The sequence below is a fragment of the Tachypleus tridentatus genome, chromosome 8, assembly GCF_004210375.1.
Source record: "Tachypleus tridentatus isolate NWPU-2018 chromosome 8, ASM421037v1, whole genome shotgun sequence".
In the NCBI taxonomy this organism is placed as follows: Eukaryota; Metazoa; Arthropoda; class Merostomata; order Xiphosura; family Limulidae; genus Tachypleus; species Tachypleus tridentatus.
The window spans coordinates 102,283,048-102,303,802 of NC_134832.1; the positions used below are offsets into that span (position 1 = coordinate 102,283,048).

At 31.8% G+C, this 20,755-nt stretch overlaps 1 protein-coding gene across 3 annotated transcripts in view; it reads left to right on the forward strand.

Moving 5' to 3' along the window:
- LOC143223084 (guanine nucleotide-binding protein G(I)/G(S)/G(T) subunit beta-1-like) overlaps positions 1-13,220 on the forward strand; it is a 65,340-nt gene extending 52,120 nt beyond the window's left edge. For 2 of the 3 annotated variants that reach the window (XM_076450516.1, XM_076450517.1), the window contains exons 6-9: positions 5,942-6,071; positions 7,259-7,330; positions 9,154-9,370; positions 10,601-13,220. In XM_076450516.1, the coding sequence (XP_076306631.1) occupies positions 5,942-6,071; positions 7,259-7,330; positions 9,154-9,370; positions 10,601-10,707 (526 nt within the window). In that variant the 3' untranslated portion in view covers positions 10,708-13,220. Of the gene's footprint in view, positions 1-5,941; positions 6,072-7,258; positions 7,331-9,153; positions 9,371-9,863; positions 10,020-10,600 lie in introns of all 3 variants that reach the window. The other variant, XR_013012652.1, reaches the window with a different exon arrangement.
- Positions 13,221-20,755: the final 7,535 nt, after the last annotated feature.

Below are 20,755 nucleotides of genomic sequence, written 5' to 3' on the forward strand. Positions count from 1 at the left end.
TATTTGTATTCTAAAGTTGTTGTTTTTTTATAGTGGATGGAATGGTCTAGGTTCCTTTTTGTCATTAAATTATGTATGTCTTAGTATCACAGTTACTTTGCTGCTATATTACAACCAACAATTATTTTAATTACAACAGTAATAGTCCTAAGTTTATAGAACTTCACATTAGAAGCAATTTTCTTTAATCTGATTATTTTAATTTCTATAAATGTATATTCATTGTTTCTAAAGTGTACTTATGAAACAAGGGTATTAGAAACCATTTTATTTTAAGGTACCACAAACCTGTTTTCAGGATGTTTTAGTTAGGTTGGTTACTCTTAGATTAGTGACTTTGATTATTCATCCACTTAAAGTTGAACATTCATGTACAAAGTATTAGTAACTCTAAGAGTAGATGTATGTTATTAATTTATATAACCTAACTGACAATTCTGGAGACATCATCTAGTATGTTAGTTACACCTATTAATAAGTTTAAGAAACATAATTGTGTGTTTCAGAATATATAAAATATTAAGTTCAATATTCATGACCTATTAATTGAGCATATTAGTTACATTCTGGAATATGGTGTGTTTATTGGTAGGGTTGCCAAACTTCAAATTTTGATTTTACTAGCATACAGACAAACAGTGGCTTTTTGTCAATGAGAAATGTATACTCATAAAGACATCATTAAAATGAAACAATTTTTTCTTCTTACAGCTTCATGAATAGGATTAAAATGTTATTTATTTTTTACTGACTATCTGTGATTGACAATCTTCTTTTGTTAGTTACAAAAAATATAAAGCAGTGTGTAAGATTGGAATTTTTTTCTTATTCTTTTTATGGTTATGGTTAGGTTTCCAGTTCACTTATTCTTTCCTTATTATTCACTTATTATTTGTATTTTGAGTAAATACATATGCGTGTATGATAAAACTGACACTAGCTTTCGTAGTTGTGACCTACAAAAATTATTAGTCTAGTAGTAAAGTATGTAAATTTATCTTCACATGAGGTTGTAGTCTCATAACCTACTAAAAGGAGAGGGGGGAATATTGATTTATATTTTTATTTATTTATTACTCAATGTTCATATTGAGGGTATTGTTTGAATATTGTATTTTCTAGTGTTTATTGTGTTTGTTTTTTGTTTTGTTTTTTTGGAATTAATGTTTTATTATTTCTAGTTTTTTTTTCACAATTTCATTATTATTATTGGTTTATTAACATTCATGATAAATTATTTATTAATATTGGTGTGAAGTTCTGGCAAGGTACTTGTTCATTAACATTGTTTAGTTAAGTGTATAATTTACTTCTAAGCATTGTTATTATGAATAAACTGTTTTTGTTGTTGTACCCTGTCTGTAGTGGTGTGTTTATTTTAGAATGTTACAAGGAGACAGGACCTGGTACTTGGGTTACACTATGTAACAACTTCTAAAATATATGTGCTTGCACAAAATACGAGTTTGAGAAAGATAGGATGCTATTTTGTTTAAATTGAGAAATAAATTTAGGTCATATGGTTAAATACATTTTATACACTAATATAGTGGCTCAGTAGGGGATATCCTTTGTTATTTATACTTATTAAAAGTACAATAAAAATGGTTTGGCATATTTGTTGTATTAAGTATCTAATAAGTTTTAAATCTTATTCTGGTGCATTGATTAGAATAATAATAATTCAACAGATGTAATAATCAGTGATACTGAGTTATACTATGTACACATTCAAGAGATAATCTGGTATTTCTACACTTAATATAATTGGTATGACAAATGCAAAAGCAGTTATACTGTAAAATGTATAAGCTATGAAAGCAAGCATGATGTACGAGAGCAGTTTTGTATTACAATCTATATGCTGCCTGAAATTCATAATTTTTGGTGTAAATTAAACTGTAGCTAACCTTTGCAGATTTACCAATAAAATAACTAGGTTAAACTTCTGATTTTTTCCCATATTTAATTTACATTTAGATTGTTAATTTACACCTCTCATTGAGAAAATGCCCAATAATAACGAATACATTAAAGTATTTTATTGTCTTACTTGTGGTTGGTTTCAATGAAATTTTATTGTTTCAAAGCAATCTTCCAATAAGATATATTACTTCCTCTCACAAAAAACATTCTTGACTTATACTGCCCTCTATTGATGCAAATTTTTGCTTGCCACTATCTTTAATATTCTCACTTATGCATACTGACATGCAAATAACTATGTAGTAACCCTCTGCCTATAGGAGTGCAACACTACCCTATTGTAACTAGTACCCCCTCTAATCTTGCACATAGTAATCACTTGTAAGTTGGCAGTCATGTTTTAAAGATGTTTTTGATTAAGACATGGTTTGGTTCACTTATCCATACATTTTTACTTTCTAAATTTTGCACTTTACCTTTTTAGCATTTTTGTTCTTGTTTGAAGAATATTACGAATTATTTTATTTATCTTTTCTCCTCTTTCAATTTCGTCAGTTATACTCTTGCAGTTTCAGATAGTCGCGACTAAATCTGCTGCAGCAGAATTAATAACTAGGTCCAAAGGGTTAAAACCATGATTCCCAGTTGGAAATTCATTCAACAAACAGAACATACTGACGATTACTGTATCATGGTTTTCAGTATTCAGGAAGTTTTGAATTTGGACAGCCTCCCATCTTTTCCTGAATATGCCCTCTCATTCATGTCATTTTTGGAGACTTGCCCAGACCTCATTTCCCTTTGATAGGTTTGATTATTCAGGTATATTATGTTCTGAACTTGTATCCCATTCCCTTGTTTCACTCGTTCTTCTCCTGAATTATCCTTTGGTTCATTATTTTAGTGTTTCCACCTTCCTTGGATATTATTGTTCAGTGGTTGATATGACTCAACTTTCTTGTGCTGTGGATGATCAAGCTTTTGATTACAATTGCTCAAACTTTCCTTTTTTAAACATTGATGTCACTTCTCCCTTAGTAAGAATCAGACCTTGATGACTTGATTACTTTTTCTCGTATTTGCCTTATTCTGCCCTTCTTACTCTGATCATAACTAGTGGAAGCCAGGTTCCTTCACTTTGCCCATGTTTGGAAGTCCTTCATTGTTGATTCATGGATTCTTAAAGTCGTTTCAGTAAGTCAAATCCACTAATGCCATTCATCTCTCTTGTTGTTTCACTATCCCATTTTCTTCCCCCTTCTTAGGTTCCCATTTTTTGCTTGCCTGATTTATTCAAAGGGCCTTTGTTTTCACCATTTATGTATGTATGGCTCCTTCTGCCTCATTACAAGGCAACTCGCATCCACACAATTTTTGGTTAATGTTTTTTTTTATGTTTTTCATTTCTCTTTTCCATCAGGGTCCACCCACTCCATTTTAGTTGTGAACTATGAAATGTCTTGTATACTGCATTTAATTTCTTCTACTGCCCAAGACATGTCTTTTGGGGCCATGGACATCTCTTGAAAACCTAAATCTTCTTGATTGTGCCCTCATGTGTCATCGTCTGTGGGTTTTGATAGATCAATGGAGCCTTGTTTGGGATCCCTTAGATGCCCCCCTTACCATTTCTCCTCCCATACAGAACAGTTTTATTTGGTGGATTGACCACAACAGTACTACTGATGTAGTTCATCATTCTTGTCAAAATGTCACCTTTTACAGATGCTTCTTTTTCCAGGGGGTATATCAACAATAAGGAGTTTATGGAGCTAAGATATATTTCTGAGTCCTTTTACAATTCTTGGAACCTATTGCTGTTCATTAGTTTTTTCTTCACTTCCTGCAGGCTTCTAGGGGCTGGTTAGTTATGGTTCTATGAGTAAGGGTCTCTCTATTGATAGACCTTTCTCTTCTCACATTTGATCTTCTGTGTTGGACCCACTATCATCCTATCACTTCATATGCATGTCATAATCTGGGTGCCCTAAATTTGGTTGCAGATTGGTTTTCACATCTCAACAAGATTCCCCCTGCAGTGTGGTCTTCAGATCTGCCCATCTTTTGAGTTTTTGTGTGCTCTGAAAGGTATCCCAGATTTCAACACTTTTGCCACTATTTTCAATACACCACTTTCCCACTTTTGGTCTCCTTTTCCTCATCCTATGGTGGGAGTAGATGATTTTCTCAGTCAGGATTGGTTGGGTTGGTACATATATGCATATTCTCCTATTCATCACCTCCCACATGTCTTTGCCATACTACAGACCACTCTGTGTGGTGTTCTGCTGTTGGTTATGTATTGGCTGGCTCACACTTGATTTTTACTACTGTACCAGTTTTTAGTGTCACCACCCTTTCTCTTTTTTTGGCATCTGACACTCCTCTGTCAGCCACACTCTGGCATGCATCATCCATATGTACCTACACTCCATATTTGTCTGGTCCATTACCTGAAGAGCTAGATTTCTGAAAATAGCTTTATTTTATTTTTATCCTGTTCTTTCTTCCTCCATGGCTGCTTACTTAAATACATGGTACACATAATTCTTTTGGTCTCTCCAAATAGGTTATAATCCTTTATATCCCATGGTTCCTGTAATACTGTGCTTTTTCACTTGGGTGTTTGAGTGGGGCTTTTTGGTTTCTGCTATTTTAGGCTATAGGGTAACTTTATCTTCCACTTTTCAGTTTCCTGACTTTCTTGTGTTTCCAATTGTTAGCCTTAGCCACGTTAGTTTATTCCTTCCAGATTTTTTTCATCCTTCTTCCTTTGTTTCCTTTTTGGATTACCACCTCCATGAAGTTGTTCATGTTTACCTCCTCCTCCACTGGACCTTTTGTATTCATATTCTTTAAATCACCAGTCTTTGACATCCATTTTCTCTCCAAGATGTTATCTGCTCATAAGAGTTCTTCTCCTCTCTCATATTTTTCCTTCCCTCTTTGGTCCAGCATGGCCAGGTGGATAAGGCACTTGACTCATAATCCGAGGGGCGCAGGTTTGAATCTCCATCGCACCAAACATGCTTGCCCTTTCAGCCGTGGGGGCATTATAATGTTATGGTCAATCCCACTATTTATTGGTAAAAGAGTAGTCCAAGAATTGGCTGTGAGTGGTGATGACTAGCTGCCTTCCATCTGGTCTTACACTGCTAAATTAGGGACAGCTATTGCAAATAGCCCTCGTGTAGTTTTCCGCAAAATTCAAACCAAACCAAATTCAACCATTTACAACTCTATATAATATCAGGTGCTAGTTGTTTGACTTCATCTATTTGATTGCTCTGCTTTTTCAAAAAATCTTTGATTGCAAAACTAACATAAAAATATTTGATACATTTAACAAAAATTGCAAAATTTGATTCCAATTTTCATTCTTTAAAAATCTGTAACTATTTTTTACACAATTTTTAATTTATAATATTCATTAAACTTTGAGAGTTGTGTTAACCTTTGCCATTCTATAATATTAAAATACAACACACACACACTTACACGCACACAAATATGTGTGTGTGTATGTTAAAATTTAAATTGTTGTGATATTTAATTAATACTTGTAGTTTAAGTCAAATTAAGTAATATCAAAGCTGTTACATAAGCAAGTTTAGATAGGGGTGATGTTGCACTCCTATTTGTGAAGGGTTGTTGGATAGTTATTTGCGTGTTAGTATGTAAAAATAAGTGTGAGTGTAAACACCAGTGTTGTGAGTAAATTTTTGCCATTAGAGGGCAGCATAAATCAAGAAAGGTTCTGGTGAGAAGGTAAGTATTTATAAGAATAAATGGTCAGTTTAAGAAATGTTCAAATTTCTAATATAGTTTTTAATTACTCAAAACAAATTTGCAAAGATTATTTGTTATACTTATGATTATGATCTGTTCACAAGTGTAAAATTCTGGGGGAAGTGTACATGATACAATAAATTTAGTAAAAATTGAATTTCTTCATATATGTGATTAAATAATAAAAAAACTTGTACCTAACTTGCATTTTGTCTATATTTTTCAGTGCATTATGGGACATAGAAACAGGTCAACAGTGTACATTATTTGCAGGACATACTGGAGATGTGATGTCTCTTTCATTGTCCCCAGATTTGAGTACATTTGTATCAGGAGCGTGTGATGCATCATCTAAAGTAAGGAAAACTGTGGTGAATCCTCCATTCTCTGCATATGGTTTTTAAGCTGCATTTCAAGATGAAACAAATTTGAAGATTGAAACATAACATACTGATAGATGTTGCTTCTCCATTCTTGGCTTTGGCAACTGCTTGCTATATTATTATTATTATTATTATTATTATTAAGCTGTTGAAGTACAATTCATGTCCCCATACAAAATAAAAAATATTTTGTGCTTTGCAATTTGGGCAATGAGTGCATTATTAGCAGAAGGTTGAAAATTTTGTTAAATTAGAGTAGCCCAAGATTTCAGTTATAGATACTGTTGACAAGCTGCCTTTCCCCACTCTAGTCTGTCAGATCAAAACTGAATAAAGCATGTAATTATCTCTTGTGTAGCTTTGTTGAAATATCTAAAGCAAATCAAAAGTACATTCTGTGGTTCAGTAATAAGTAAGGATTCACACTAATAAAATCCAGGTTTCAATATTCATGGTGGGCACAACATAGATAGCCCTTGTGTAGCTTTGCACAAAATTCAAAAACAAACAAAAAAAAACTGTCAGCTACTTGTTATGTCAAGCTGTTTATCTCCAAAGCCTCATACACAAAGTATTCTTATTTGTGCCCATACAAGTAGCTCATTTTATTTTTTTAAAATTGTATTTTAGTTAAAGTCACAACATGAGCAATTTTTATATATTGAGTACATTTTTCAGGTATGTTATTTTATTGTATCTCATTATATATACAAAATTAAATATGGTTACAGTTTTTAGTAAATGTAATGTTATGATATTAAAATACAATTAGCAACAAATATGAAAGTAAAGGTAAGCTTTTGATCGCTGTTTAATGTAATATAAAATTTCAGAATTTGTGTTTCCTTCTGTAAAAATGAAGCTTTATTTCATATTTTTATTTTGATAATTGAATCTGCATGAATTATTATGTATTAGAAACAATATACGTAGAGTTTCAACTGAAAAACTGTCTGGAGCTGAACTCGCTAATTTTACTTTTTCTTATAAAGTATGATTAGAAAATATCATATTGTTTTCAACTTTTGCTATTTAGATACATAGTTTGAGAACAAATAGAAAATGCCAAAATTTTCTTTCCATTTTTTGTAGTCTATTTCTGTAATGTTTATACTATCCTACAATTTCTAATTGGAATCAAATTGTTTTTCTTGTCATAGCTGTGGGACATTCGTGATGGAATGTCTAAACAAACCTTCCCAGGACATGAATCAGACATCAATGCTGTCACTGTAAGTTGTGTGTTATATTGAGAGACTGATATAATTATATGTAATGACATACTAATGTTATTTTAGATTCATAATGAATAATGTTATTTCATATTCATAATGTGGGTGAGTAATTATAAAGAAAATAACACACTAAAGGATAATTTTTTATTTTTTTTATTCTGTACAAGTATTTTTGGCTTCATGCTACAATATTTTTGAATGAAGATTTTAAATGGAACAAGCAGTCTTGGTAAATATTCTATGGAATATAATGTATGTGGTACATAAGTACATGATGTAAACACATTATGTGCATTGTTTAAAAATAATCATACATTAAACAATACATTAAAATAAATATCTGCAGTTCATATCTGATATTAATTTAAAAACTAAAGATTAACCCTGAAAATTGCATTAAAAAAAAAAAGACTCTTGAAATCACTTATAACAAATAATTCCAAATTAGGTGAGTGTGTGATATGTTTTTGCATAGTTGTCCACTTTTTCAGCTTTGTTATCATTAATGCTTTTTTATATTGTGTTTTGGAATTATCTGTTAAAAAATGTGGGTTTCTAGTATGTACTCTTATTCTCAGGTATGGTTGGTGATGGGCATAATGATGTTCTTTTATCCTTATTTACAATGCAGAGAAAGTTTTTTTTTTAATGTATGACATATCTTTTTGTAAGTTTTGTTTTGTTTGTGAAGTGAAATATTATGTGTTAGTAATTTTAATTTTGGAATTGTTGTATATTAGAAGTATATGTATAATATTCCTTCTGAGTCGAAACTCTCAATAAATATTGAAAACATATTTGTCAAACTTTATTTCTGAATTTGTTTTTACATTTGCAAAATATTATTTCAATATAAAGTTTAGGTTTAAATGGATTTTTTTACTACAGCTCACAACTTCCTTTGAGCAATCACACTTATTTTCGCATATTTTTTTTATATTTTTACAAAAATGTCATGTGTAAACTTCTATGCCTATCTGATATTGGTGTTGTTAATAAGTTCTCACATGGGAATATTGGGAATACAAGTACAAATACTTTTCAAAATAGTTATGCACATAATGTGACTGTTTTCAAACAAAATGTAGTTTTTCATCTTAAACTGTTCTTGTCTGCTTGTGCTAAGTCTCATGTGGTTGGTCAAGGTTTGAATGCATGGGTCCAATCAGGTGAGACCTTGCATTATCATAACAGTTACTAAATCAATATTTGTTATTTAATTCCACTGTCTTAGACATAGGTTCAGAGGAAACAGTATAAATATTTTTAGCAATAAGGTAAACTATAGAATGAATAAAACAGTTTTATTCCTTTTTGCCTTGCGTGGTAACAAAGGTTCATGATGTTCTTCCATGTAGAAACATTGAAGCTTTTCCCAGCTGTTTCCCATCCAAAATAACTTAGTATAAGGATTTTACATATCAGCAGAAAGTACAAGTAAAATATAATTACTTTTATATTTTAAACAAAGTACAATGTACTGAAAATTATATCTTATTATATTACCAAATATAATACAGTTCTTATTATTATATTAATGAACTAATACATCTTGACACATTTCTTTCACTTTGTTCTGTAAATAGAAAACAGACTGATGATAGAGATGCAAAAGTGTTTTTCATTTTTCACACACACACAAAGTTTTACTGTTTATGTTGAGTTCTATGATGTAATTATTATTATTCAGTGGTTTTTGGGTTTCTTTCAGTGAAATCTTTTGAAGACGATACTTTTAAGTTTTCTTTACAAATATCCTACAGTTTTTGTTAGAGCAAGTAACATGAAATGAAACATAATATTAATGTTCTTTGTTTTAGTTCTTTCCCAATGGTTATGCTTTTGCCACGGGTTCTGATGATGCTACATGCCGATTATTTGATATTCGTGCAGATCAAGAGTTAGCCATGTATTCTCATGACAACATTATCTGTGGCATTACCTCTGTGTCCTTCTCCAAAAGTGGCCGACTTCTTATGGCTGGCTATGATGACTTTAACTGTAATGTGTGGGATTCAATGAAAGCAGAAAGGGCAGGTGTGTTAGCATTGTTCAAAGTTTTAAATCATTTGTTTTAACTCATGTAATCATCTTAAGCCTTCTGCATAGTCTTCAGTTTTGTCTCTTGTGATAAATTATGAAGTTCATTTCATGTTTGCATCTTTCTTTGAAATCATATATAAAAAATGTTTTGAAACTATATATATATGATGCTGCTTAAAGATTTGTCTTTCAAGATTAGTTTTATCTTGTATACACTAAAGATAGTTTTATTTCATTTTTAAACTAAAACTTATTATAGTGCATTTTGTACTTTTTACAAAAGCATGTTGGCAAACCAGAGTATTTTTTAAATAAAAACCTAGAAATAAAAGCAAAACTATCATTTTAACAATATTTATCTGTAGCGTTTTATTAATTGCTTTATCAAAGCTAAGGTAATACGAAATAAATAATATGTATTACAATATGTGTAGTGTACAAACAACATTGTATGTTTAGAGGTTGTTCACTTTTATCCAAATATAAGGTTTCATTGTTGGAGTTCATCCAGTTGCGTATCACCTCAAGATTACATAAAGTATGTTCACTTGCATACAGGTTGAAGATTAAATTGTTGGAGTTCATCTAGTGACTTGTCACTCTAAGATCATGCAGAGCTTATTTTCGTTCATACAAATAAAAGGTCACATAGCTATTTTTAATTCTCTGTGAAAATCTTATATGAGAGTAAAATCTATAACTTTATGCAGTGAAAGCTGTCTTGTTGAAGAATAAATATGTATGCATAGTTAGTGTGTGAAAGTAGATGGATATTTTGTTGTATAACTGTTCACTTTTCAACAGATTTTCAATTACTAATGACTAATGCCTCTTGCCTGAGCTTTGTAATTGTTGAAATGAATGTATTAGTGAGTTGTATGAGAATCAGTTTTCATTTTATTGAACATTATAATTTATATATTAATATGCAATTAAGCAAACATTATAATGCTTTATTATTTTTTCCAGTTCTTTAAAAGTTAAATAACCAAGTATGTCGAGTGTATTTTTTTATGAAAAGAATATTTTATTCAGTCACTGCTAATATATCTCTAAGTTTGAGACTGATCTCTATGGAGAAATACTGAACAAAGTAATTGACTTCATAAATTTATGCAGTCAAATATATGGTTTTAATAAATTCAAACCCCAACTTATTTTCATTTTAAAATGGTCTTCATGAAATGGAGGATATCACTGTTCTTTATTTCCTATCTTTTGTAGGTGTTCTAGCTGGACATGACAACCGAGTGAGCTGTCTGGGTGTAACTGAAGATGGTGTGGCAATAGCCACTGGGTCATGGGACAGTTTCCTAAAGATATGGAACTAAAGATCCTAGCACACTTTACTACACCACTCTCCAAAAGCATCAATGATACTCCTCTAGATTGCTAACTGCAGCACAAATTCATTATACAGTGGGATTCACATGTGTGAATGAAAAACAAATTTATGTTCATTTTCTTTACTCTTTATTAAATATGCTGACAGGTAAACCATTTACATGACTGATAAGTTGTGGACATAGTTTCAATTCAGCTTGTGTATCATTGGTGGAGAAAAATATCTTTTATTATTTAATTGTTTTCTACAAATAACAGGTAATGTAGATTGTATACCAAAAATGGATGTCGTCAAACAAATATTTAGTGATCTTCTATAAGTTAGATCTGTAGACATTTTTGTTCTGCTCTAGTTTATTAAGCAAGTACCACCTGAATGTGATGAATAATTTTCAAGCCTAGCAGAGCAACCACATGCTATGTTAGAACACACATTTGCTAATTAAGAAACAAAGTACAAGTAGTTGGGTAATGGTATTCATGGTGATGTGCTTTTATTCATTAAGCTGTCTTGTTTCAGCCAATTAAAGACTGAAGAGTAAGCTTTAATACTGTGTAATTATGCTGTCATGTAAGTTGCCTGTGCCATACTCTAATACACCCTCTTGCTTGCACTGAGCACCTGCAGGTAAGGGAAATTCAAGGTGCTGCATTTTGTACTTTGTACTAATTACTGAATGGTCCTCAAGGATAGTCAAAATCGAAGTATTTCTAAAGAGGAAGAAGATACTTAAAACAGACCATGACTGCTGTTTTATGATTTACCCATCTTGTAGTCCTTTTTCAAAGTGATAGTACCCAAAATTTACCACATTCATTGTAAATATTTTTACAAGTGTAAGTTTTTGTAGTTTTTTGTGTTGTCAGAGTGCTCTTAATGTAAGGATTTTTTTTTCATGAATAATATAATTATTAGAAAACTTCCAGACAAATATATGGAAAAGAAATAGCTAACTTGTAGTGGCATTGGGACCATCAAATTGTTAATTTCACATTACCCACTGCTTGCAAATTGGTTTATACTAGGACTCTCTTATATTAATATGGTTCTCTTTGTTTCTCTTTCCATTTTTATCATAGTCGTCATAGTTTATTAGTTGTAGATTACAGAAATTTATGAATTTTCCACTAGTAATCAACACAAATATAAATGTTTAGAGATAAGTTAATTTACTATTTTGTATGTAGTGTATTTAACAGTTTTTTAAATGATGATCTTTAAATAATCGAGTATTTGAAAAAAGGGAATATTCAGAAAAATAATCAAACAGTTTTTTTTTTTTTATTAATGACTGGAAGCAGTTTTATTTTAAAGAGATTTTGCAAAATTTTGCATTCAATAATCAACTGTTTTGAACTGTGTGTTTACTACGGATTAGCAAAGTAAGTGAGCAAGATAATAAAAAGAAGTAATTGTGCCTGGTTAATACAACCTTCAGGTGTGTTTACAACATATTATTAAATACTCTATGATGTAATGAAGACAAAATATTTGCAAATAACTTTAGCCTTTCCAATTTATATAGTAATGCTACATAATTTTGTTGAGTATGTCACATAATATTATCTGAAATCAATGTTAGTTCAAACAAGACCCCAGTTTGAACAAGCCACTATTCAGGACTGTAATTAATTGTTTAACTGTAGTTTTACTGTCTGTGAGATTTATAATGGTATTCTAGGTTTATATGACTGTCATTTCATAAGGAAAAGCATAATTTATTGTAATTTTAAGATATTGTACCACATTGTTTCTTTTCATAACATAGCTAGACATAAAAGAATAATTTATTTTGGTTAATTTTCAAACATTAACTATAAGAACTTGTATTATCAATAGCATCAAGTTCTTTTTTTTTTTTTGATTGTTAAAGGAAAAAAAATTAGCTGTAACATTTTCATCACAAGAGGTGTTCAGTTGATGATAATGTGGCTCTCATTAATGGCTTTTATATACGAACAGTTCATTGTTTAAAATTTATTTGAAGATTATTAAAAATGAAAGTACAGAATTAGGATGCTAAAAGAATTAATTTATTGTTATTGAAACTGTTTGTACCAGTATTAATGGAAGCTAGAGTGAGTTAATGCAAGAGATCTTTCTTTGATCAAGACTGTTTTGGTTAAAGCAATGTGATTTTTCTTTGATCAAGACTGTTTTGGTTAAAGCAATGTGATTTTTCTTTGATCAAGACTGTTTTGGTTAAAGCAATGTGATCTTTCTTTGATCAAGACTGTTTTGGTTAAAGCAATGTGATTTTTCTTTGATCAAGACTGTTTTGGTTAAAGCAATGTGATCTTTCTTTGATCAAGACTGTTTTGGTTAAAGCAATGTGATCTTTCTTTGATCAAGACTGTTTTGGTTAAAGCAATGTGATTTGCTTCTTGAATACCTTTCAATCTTCTCAACCCATACTTCTCCAAGTATGTCAGTCAGTCTTGTTCGTGGATGACCTTTAAGTTTGTAATTGATCTTGGATAATAAATGTATTTATCTGAATTCTTGTGACTGTTTCTGACAAGTTTCAAGTTGCCCATTTTTTTGTGCATACGTTTCTTGTTGGTTCTCTGAAATCATTCATGAAACAATTTTATTAATACGTTATTACAGCTGATGGAAGCTAAATCAGTACAATGCTTGTTTGAAAATTCACACACATTGCAGTTTCGTACTCAAGAAAAGTGACGTTTTTTTTCAACACACTGACGACTTCAAAATTTCAAACCTTTTTTTTGTTTTTGTTTTGTTTTTTTCACTGTGATAAAAATTTTGTTATATAACTCTTGATAGTGTTAGATGAGCCATTTTAAAAGCTATTTTGGCAAATTAGTGAGTTTTTGGTTTCAGTTTAAAGGATACTACACCCCAGTTTGGTCTGCAAGTTCTAAAATGTAATGAAGTCGATCGTTATTTTCTGTTGTTCTTTGAAGTTAAAGCTGTACCACGTTAACATTTACACACATTTGTGAGGTAGTTCTCACAAGCTGGAACATTCTGCTACAAATAACTATTTTATAACATAACAAATTGTGCATTAGAGACAATATATTTAATTAACATGTTTGTCACTGTAGTTCTTTAACTTTAAAATACTGTGTTGGTTTATCACATGTTTTTAGCAAAATACAAGTATTTTATGAACCGTATTTATCGGTGATTTTGTTTTGGTTGTAATAATGGATTTTCTAAAATTCAGCGATGCAGATTTCGAAAATAATATTCATATTGTTTCTATCATGTAAAATACATTTAGAAATCGATATCAAAAACTTACTTAGATCAAATTATTGTTTCATTTACCGCAATGAGCATCGTTTATTATGTTTGAGTTTTAGAACGATCGATAAAACTCGCGTCGCGATTGGTCTAGAGAAATCTATAGCTAATGGTTGTCAACATTTTAAGCATAAAATTTCAATGAAAAGTGATTCATCTATTGTAAACGTAATATGAAGTTTTGTGAAAAATTTGCTTGTGTTGGAGAAAACAAATGGATATCATTTTGGATTCAGCGTACATATTTCATAAGAGTGGCTGATTGAAATAGATTTTTTACAACACATTTAGGTTTCTTAATGGTAAACTTAGAATATGGGACGAAGGATCACCTCCTTATTAATTAAATTAAACCCTATGATTGAAGTAAAAATAGAAATAAAGCTACAAAAGTTAATGATTTAACAAAACCCAAAATAAAGTTTCAAATACAGTTCAAATGTTGGCTAAGCTATACTTTTAAACCTAATCAACGTTACAAAATCTAAATTCTCAACCATTACTCTTTAAAGTTTAAATTAGACTAACTTTATTGTAAAAGTTGAATGCTAAGGTTGCTCACTTTAGTTACGATAAGTTGAAAGAAAACAAAAAACACGATTTGCAAGTTAACATAATCTGTGTCTATATCATAACTGCCCATTCGCCTCGTAATCAGTCCACCAACAGAAAAGATAACTTTATATTTCTGGATTTCACGTACTATCTCATTTATAAGAAAGTTGGCTAATTGATATTTAGTGAACCTATATCTTGCATGGTTTTCAAACAAGAAAAATTAGTGTTACTTGAACGAATGCATTCGTTCAAACTAAAAACTCTTAAAAACACGATAATTTTGAAAACATTTTGTGTTAATTAATTGGGTAGCAGGCACATAGCACTATTCTGTACTATAATAATAGTCTGTATTCGATGTTATGTAGAACCTACTTCTAATAGATACCAGAAGGTGTCCTGTCTGGTTGAATTTTAGTTATTCTAAAATACGTTCTGCAACTGGTTCAATGATGTAACTTAAAATACATCTAGACACATCTGCCATTCATTCTACTAGTAAAAGAACTTTTGGTTAATATCTGTTGATACATTAATGTCAGATATTTTATTCACCGCTTTTGTTTTGTTGTTGTTTTTTCAGAAATATCTGTCATTAATCTATCAACCAGTGAAATAAATTACCTTTGATAGTAACACTTGTTTATACAAGTGACTACTGATATAATTCTTTGGAGATTGAGGAGATTCTTGCATTTATCCATTGTATCGTAAATTATCTATAATATAATTACATCTCTGTATTTACAGAGCTCACTAATGGATCATCGGCAAGTTTACAAACTTACAACACTAAATTCCAAGCTTTGCACTAAAATTAAAAGTTTATTTGGAACGTTCTTCAAACGTGTGGTAAAAGGAGAGGCCTTAATAAAGTGGCCAGTAATTTCTCTTGGAAATTAGTTTATTATTTACTTTGTTTCCTTAAGAATTGCGAAACAGACTCTAACGCCGCTTTAAGGCTTCTTTTCCAGGTTAACTATGTTCTGAACATTTTATCTGTTATTGTTGAAGGGTTAATCTCCAAAGTTTATTTCCTTAGATGATTTGGAAATTTTGTGAGACAATACTCAGTGAAAAACAAAAAGAGGATATTTTGATACGTTTGTTTACTTTTATTTGAAAACTTGTTTGTTTGTTTGTAGAATTTCGCACAAAGCTACTCGAGGGCTATCTGCGCTACCCGTCCCTAATTTAGCAGTGTAAGACTAGAGGGAAGGCAGCTAGTCATCACCACCCACCGCCAACTCTTGGGCTACTCTTTTACCAACGAGTAGTGGGATTGACCGTCACATTATACGCCCCCACGGCTGGGAGGGCGAGCATGTTTAGCGCGTATTTGAAAACAGTTTCATGGATGTGAAGTCTGATAAACAATGTTATCGTTAACTACTACTACTGAACTTTCCTATTAATTTCTTATGTAGAATTAGTTGTAAGTTCATAATAAATTAAAATGATACCAGTTCAATCGCTCCCAATGGCATAGCAGTATGTTTGAAGATTTTCAATGCTAAAAACCTGGTTTCGATACATGTGGTGGGCATATCACAAATAACCTATTGTTCAGCTTTGTGTTTAAACTAAAGACAAACAAAAGAATATGTTTGGTCAACGTGGGATCGGTGATAAGTTAACAAACATTCAAAGCTAAAAGCCAGTGTCGATTTCCCGTAGTTAACATGATGCAGATAGCCCATTCTGTGACTTTGCATTCAGAAAATCAACCAGGCTATTTTAAGTGTTAATTATGCAAAGAATAATATCCGAGAGAAGGAATAAAAATGTAATTCTTCAAAATTAATAAAATCCTAAAATTACATATTATTACATTTAACTGTAAAAAATACACACACATATATATATTCCCACCAAGTTCTCCTATGGGGCAGCGGTAAGTCTTCGGATTTACAACGCTAAAATCAATGGTTCGATTCCCCTCGGTGGACACAGCAGATAGGCCCATGATGCTTTGCTATAACAAAACGCGCGCACATATCCCCTACAAAGTATCATATTACACAAGTTTGTTTGTTGTTAGGTGTAAAGCTATACAATGGTCTCGATAGACTCGGCAGATACCCCGAAGTGGGTTTGCTGTAACAACACACACACATTTAATGGGCTTTCCGCGCTGTGCCAAATTGGAGTGTCGAAAACCAGTTTTTACCGTTATAAGTTTCAGACAAGAGCATTATAACGAGGATACGAGAATTTGAAAATTAATAATGTTAATTGGAGAAGCGTATTTTAAAACTTCCATAATTAATGATATTGCCACTGACCTTATTATACAATCTTTTAATAAAATATGTTATCACTAGAGTTGATTGAGTTTTACATATAATTTTAAACAATATTTGCTTTCTTGATCAGTATAAGTCCTACTATTGGAATTACTAAATTTCGAAATCCGGATTATTATCAGTATTATCTTCTACACAGATACTAACTTTTACCAAAAAACAGTAATATCCTTCTTACCATGTAATTATTTTCAATAACTCTCAAATTGTCGATTTTTTGTATTTCAGTCATAACGATTCATTTTTATCTTATTTGTTAAATAAACCTTTGGAATATGGTTCATGATATTTCATTTAAATTATACTCTATATTATTTCTTTTTTAACGACAACCTCAGTTTCGTGTATAAATTTCAATTTTAAGTGCTCTGTGTAAGTATTTTGAAGTAGATTTACTTGTGTCATATTTTTACTACTTACGCCACTAAAACAAGTTAATTAATCTATGCTGTAGTAAAAAGCTATATTCATCACGAATTCTCTTTCTAGTACAACTCTGGAATTATCTCATTCAGTTTGTTGTTGTTGTTTTCATGTTTTTCTTGTATTACTAATATTTAAGTAGTTTCTGAAAATAATAGCAGGAAGCCGATTATTCTTTATGTTTTGTCCAGTGTAAAAGTATTCAGAAATTAGGATACAATTAAGGTATTGTTAGGATAATTTCACGACTGCCAGTTTCACCATAGGTTTTATTAATAGTTGTATTACATTAAATCATCGTTAATGTTATTAGATAATTGTCAAAATATGATGGCCTGGCGCGTAAGGCGTGCGACTCGTAATCCGAGGGTCGCGGGTTCGCGCCCGCGTCGCGCCAAACATGCTCGCACTCCCAGCGTGGGGGCGTCATGATATGACGGTCAATCCCACTTTTCTTTGGTAAAAGAGTAGCCCAAGAGTTGGCGGTGGGTGGTGATGACTAGTTGCCTTCCCCCTAGTCTTACACTGCTAAATTAGGGACAGCTAACACAGACAGCCCTCGAGTATCTTTGCGCGAAATTCAAAAAACAAACAAACAAAATATGATGTTAGTTTTATTAAAGCCAGATGCTAAATGTCTTTTTGAAACAACATGAAATAATCACGTTTGAATTATAGGTAATAAGATTTTGTAACAATTTATAATCGTGATGGTGTTTGATTAAAATATAAATATTAGCTATAGCAACGTTATACTATCGTTGATATGTATATATATATATAAGGGAGTTGTATACCCATAACATTAAGACACTGTTCTTTGTGAAGTAAAGAGAGACCACACAGAATGTCTAATAATCTAGTATACCTCAACTTATTCTGTAACAATTGCTTGAGGTGTGAAATAAGTGTCAGCTTCTCATAAAAAAGGAAGCTAAATAATTTCATTTCCTAATCTACAGGAAGGAACACACCACAAAGGTCAAGTACAGTTTTTATATTATACCCTGTTCATGGTAGAAATGCATACAGACAAGTTTCGGTGTGAATAATGTAATTATTAGAAATAGATGAATCCACCAGGATATAAAGAACTGATTGCTTTGCCTTTCAATATATAATCTGCAAAGAAACTTGGATGAAATTCAGAAGTCCACGATATAAGGACCCAGAAAGATCGTAGAAGACGACTGAGAACATACGTTATTGATATGAGTTACAGAAACTGAGTCAGCGAAAACATCACCATGAGGAATGCCTATCTCAGTTCGAAAACATAAATGTTCAATTTTATAAAGCGTTCTTCACAAAGATAGGCAAATGCTTACAAATAAATGATGTGGTCCAGAGTTGATCAGTGTGTCAAATAAAGCCATTAAATGCTAGAAAGGACGTTGTGGAGCTGAAGGAGACACAAAAGAGAACCGTTGACCATCTTTACACAGACAGCTATTAAAAGCAGTTACATGTTCATTGCAATGATATTTTGGATTTTTTCCAAAGTTTTAGAAATCGAAGGATATATGCCTCTCGTTATAAGGCAGAAAATGTTACATCCTTCAAATTCAGTTGTATAAGGAAATAGAGTGACAATAGGAGGCAGAGGACAGACGAGGAAACATGATATTATGAATTTAATCTGACACAACACGTAGTTTTACCAGACCAATGAAGGGCCATCAACAACACCACCTTCTTAAATGGTAAGTGGTGGTGTTCAAAAAAAGCAATTATAAAGGATAGCGGTATTTTTAAAGTTAACCTTTCAAATTCAGAAAACTAGGAGAGAAATCAGCAAAACTAGAACATTTTGCAAATTACTTTCGAAAAGTATTATGAATATCTAAGACATTTATGTCAGTCAACACTGAAAAATGCCAAATCAGGAGACGATTCATGGAGGCACTTTTACAGCAAGTAGCGTTTTCTGAAGAGGGGAGCATGCTCCACAAGAAACTTTATAAGAATAAAAAGGTGAATTTTATGTATTCTGGGGAACTTTAGATATTTATTTATACTTATAAGATTGAAATAATGTCTCTTTTTTTCATTTACAACGGGCTCATACACTAAGAAAATCACAGTCATTTGATAATATTGTTATACACTTTTACTGTAAGAATTGAAAAATAAAAAAATACACCTTTCCTAATTAGTGTTATTTGCTGTATTCGTATATTGAACTTATAGTATCTTTTAATATCGGCTTGCTGGGCTTTTATTTACTGGCTAGGGATTCTGAGTTAACCTTAAAGTTTAAAGGGAACCATATTGTGTCAGGCCCTAAATCAGTTCTGTTCGTTTTTATTATTTCTCTCACCATTTAAAATGTCCTTTCACTCGATGAGTTGGAATGTGGTAGAACAAAGGATAACAACATCACACAAAATGAGTAAATATTTACTTTATCCTATTTGGCACTCTGTGAAGTTCAATTTTGCGACTATGTTATGTTTGTTAAATTGTTCAAAAAGTTGATGTCGGGAGATCGGGAAAATTAACCAAAATCGGGGAAGTGACACGCCTCAATATTATCAACAAGCTTGCTATCAGTTTGCAATACTGAAAGGAGATAGATGAAAATTTGATATACTGCAAAACACGTCCCATATGACTTTTGGACTGGTTGACGTAGAGGTAGTAGATATGGAGCTGATTCAAGGGGTTTTTTTGGCGGCATTGCTAGCAAATTAGTCTGGCTCTAATTGGTGCCTGTGTAATGGTTATGAGACTGACACCAATAGTGTTGCAATAAAAATACCCCACACCTTATTTTGAACTTTTGAAGCTTGCTGAAAAATTTTTGTCCACAATGTTTAGGGTATTTTGGAAAACATATAAATATGTTGGGTGTTTAAAGATATGTAGCCTGAATTTCTGATAGTTGTACAGATCTTGTCAGCTGTCCCATGACTTGGAGAAAAGCAACAGTACTCTGTGGAATAGTATTGAGACAAGTGTGCTTTCATAAATGGTTGATAATTAAACTGGTAAGGGTCTTACCGGAAATATGCCATGATGTTTGATATATTTAGATCTGTTCTCGTTACGTTTATATAGGTGGATGATGTAGGCATTTTTGAAGTCTAGATTTCACAGAAGAGGTGAGTTAGGTAATGAGGCTAGAGTTGTGCCATCAGCTTTGAAAATTTTGTCAAAAATGGCATCGACACCTGGTGTCCTGCCTTATGGCATCTTTATTGCTTTGGTAACTTCACCTATTGTAGGAGGTTGATTGAAACTTTCTATGACAGATACATCTAATAGTTTATCTATAATGGTGTCATCAAAGGTGAATGGTCTGTAAAAGTGTTCCGTCCAGGGTTCTAGAATATTGGTTTCATCAATACTTAGTGTGGTAGCATCACCAGCTAATATATGGCTGCTGCTGGAATTCACAGAACCACAGGTCATTCTGTGGCCTTCGTAGAACTTTATATTATGCTTACTGGCAGCTGCCTGTAGTTCAAT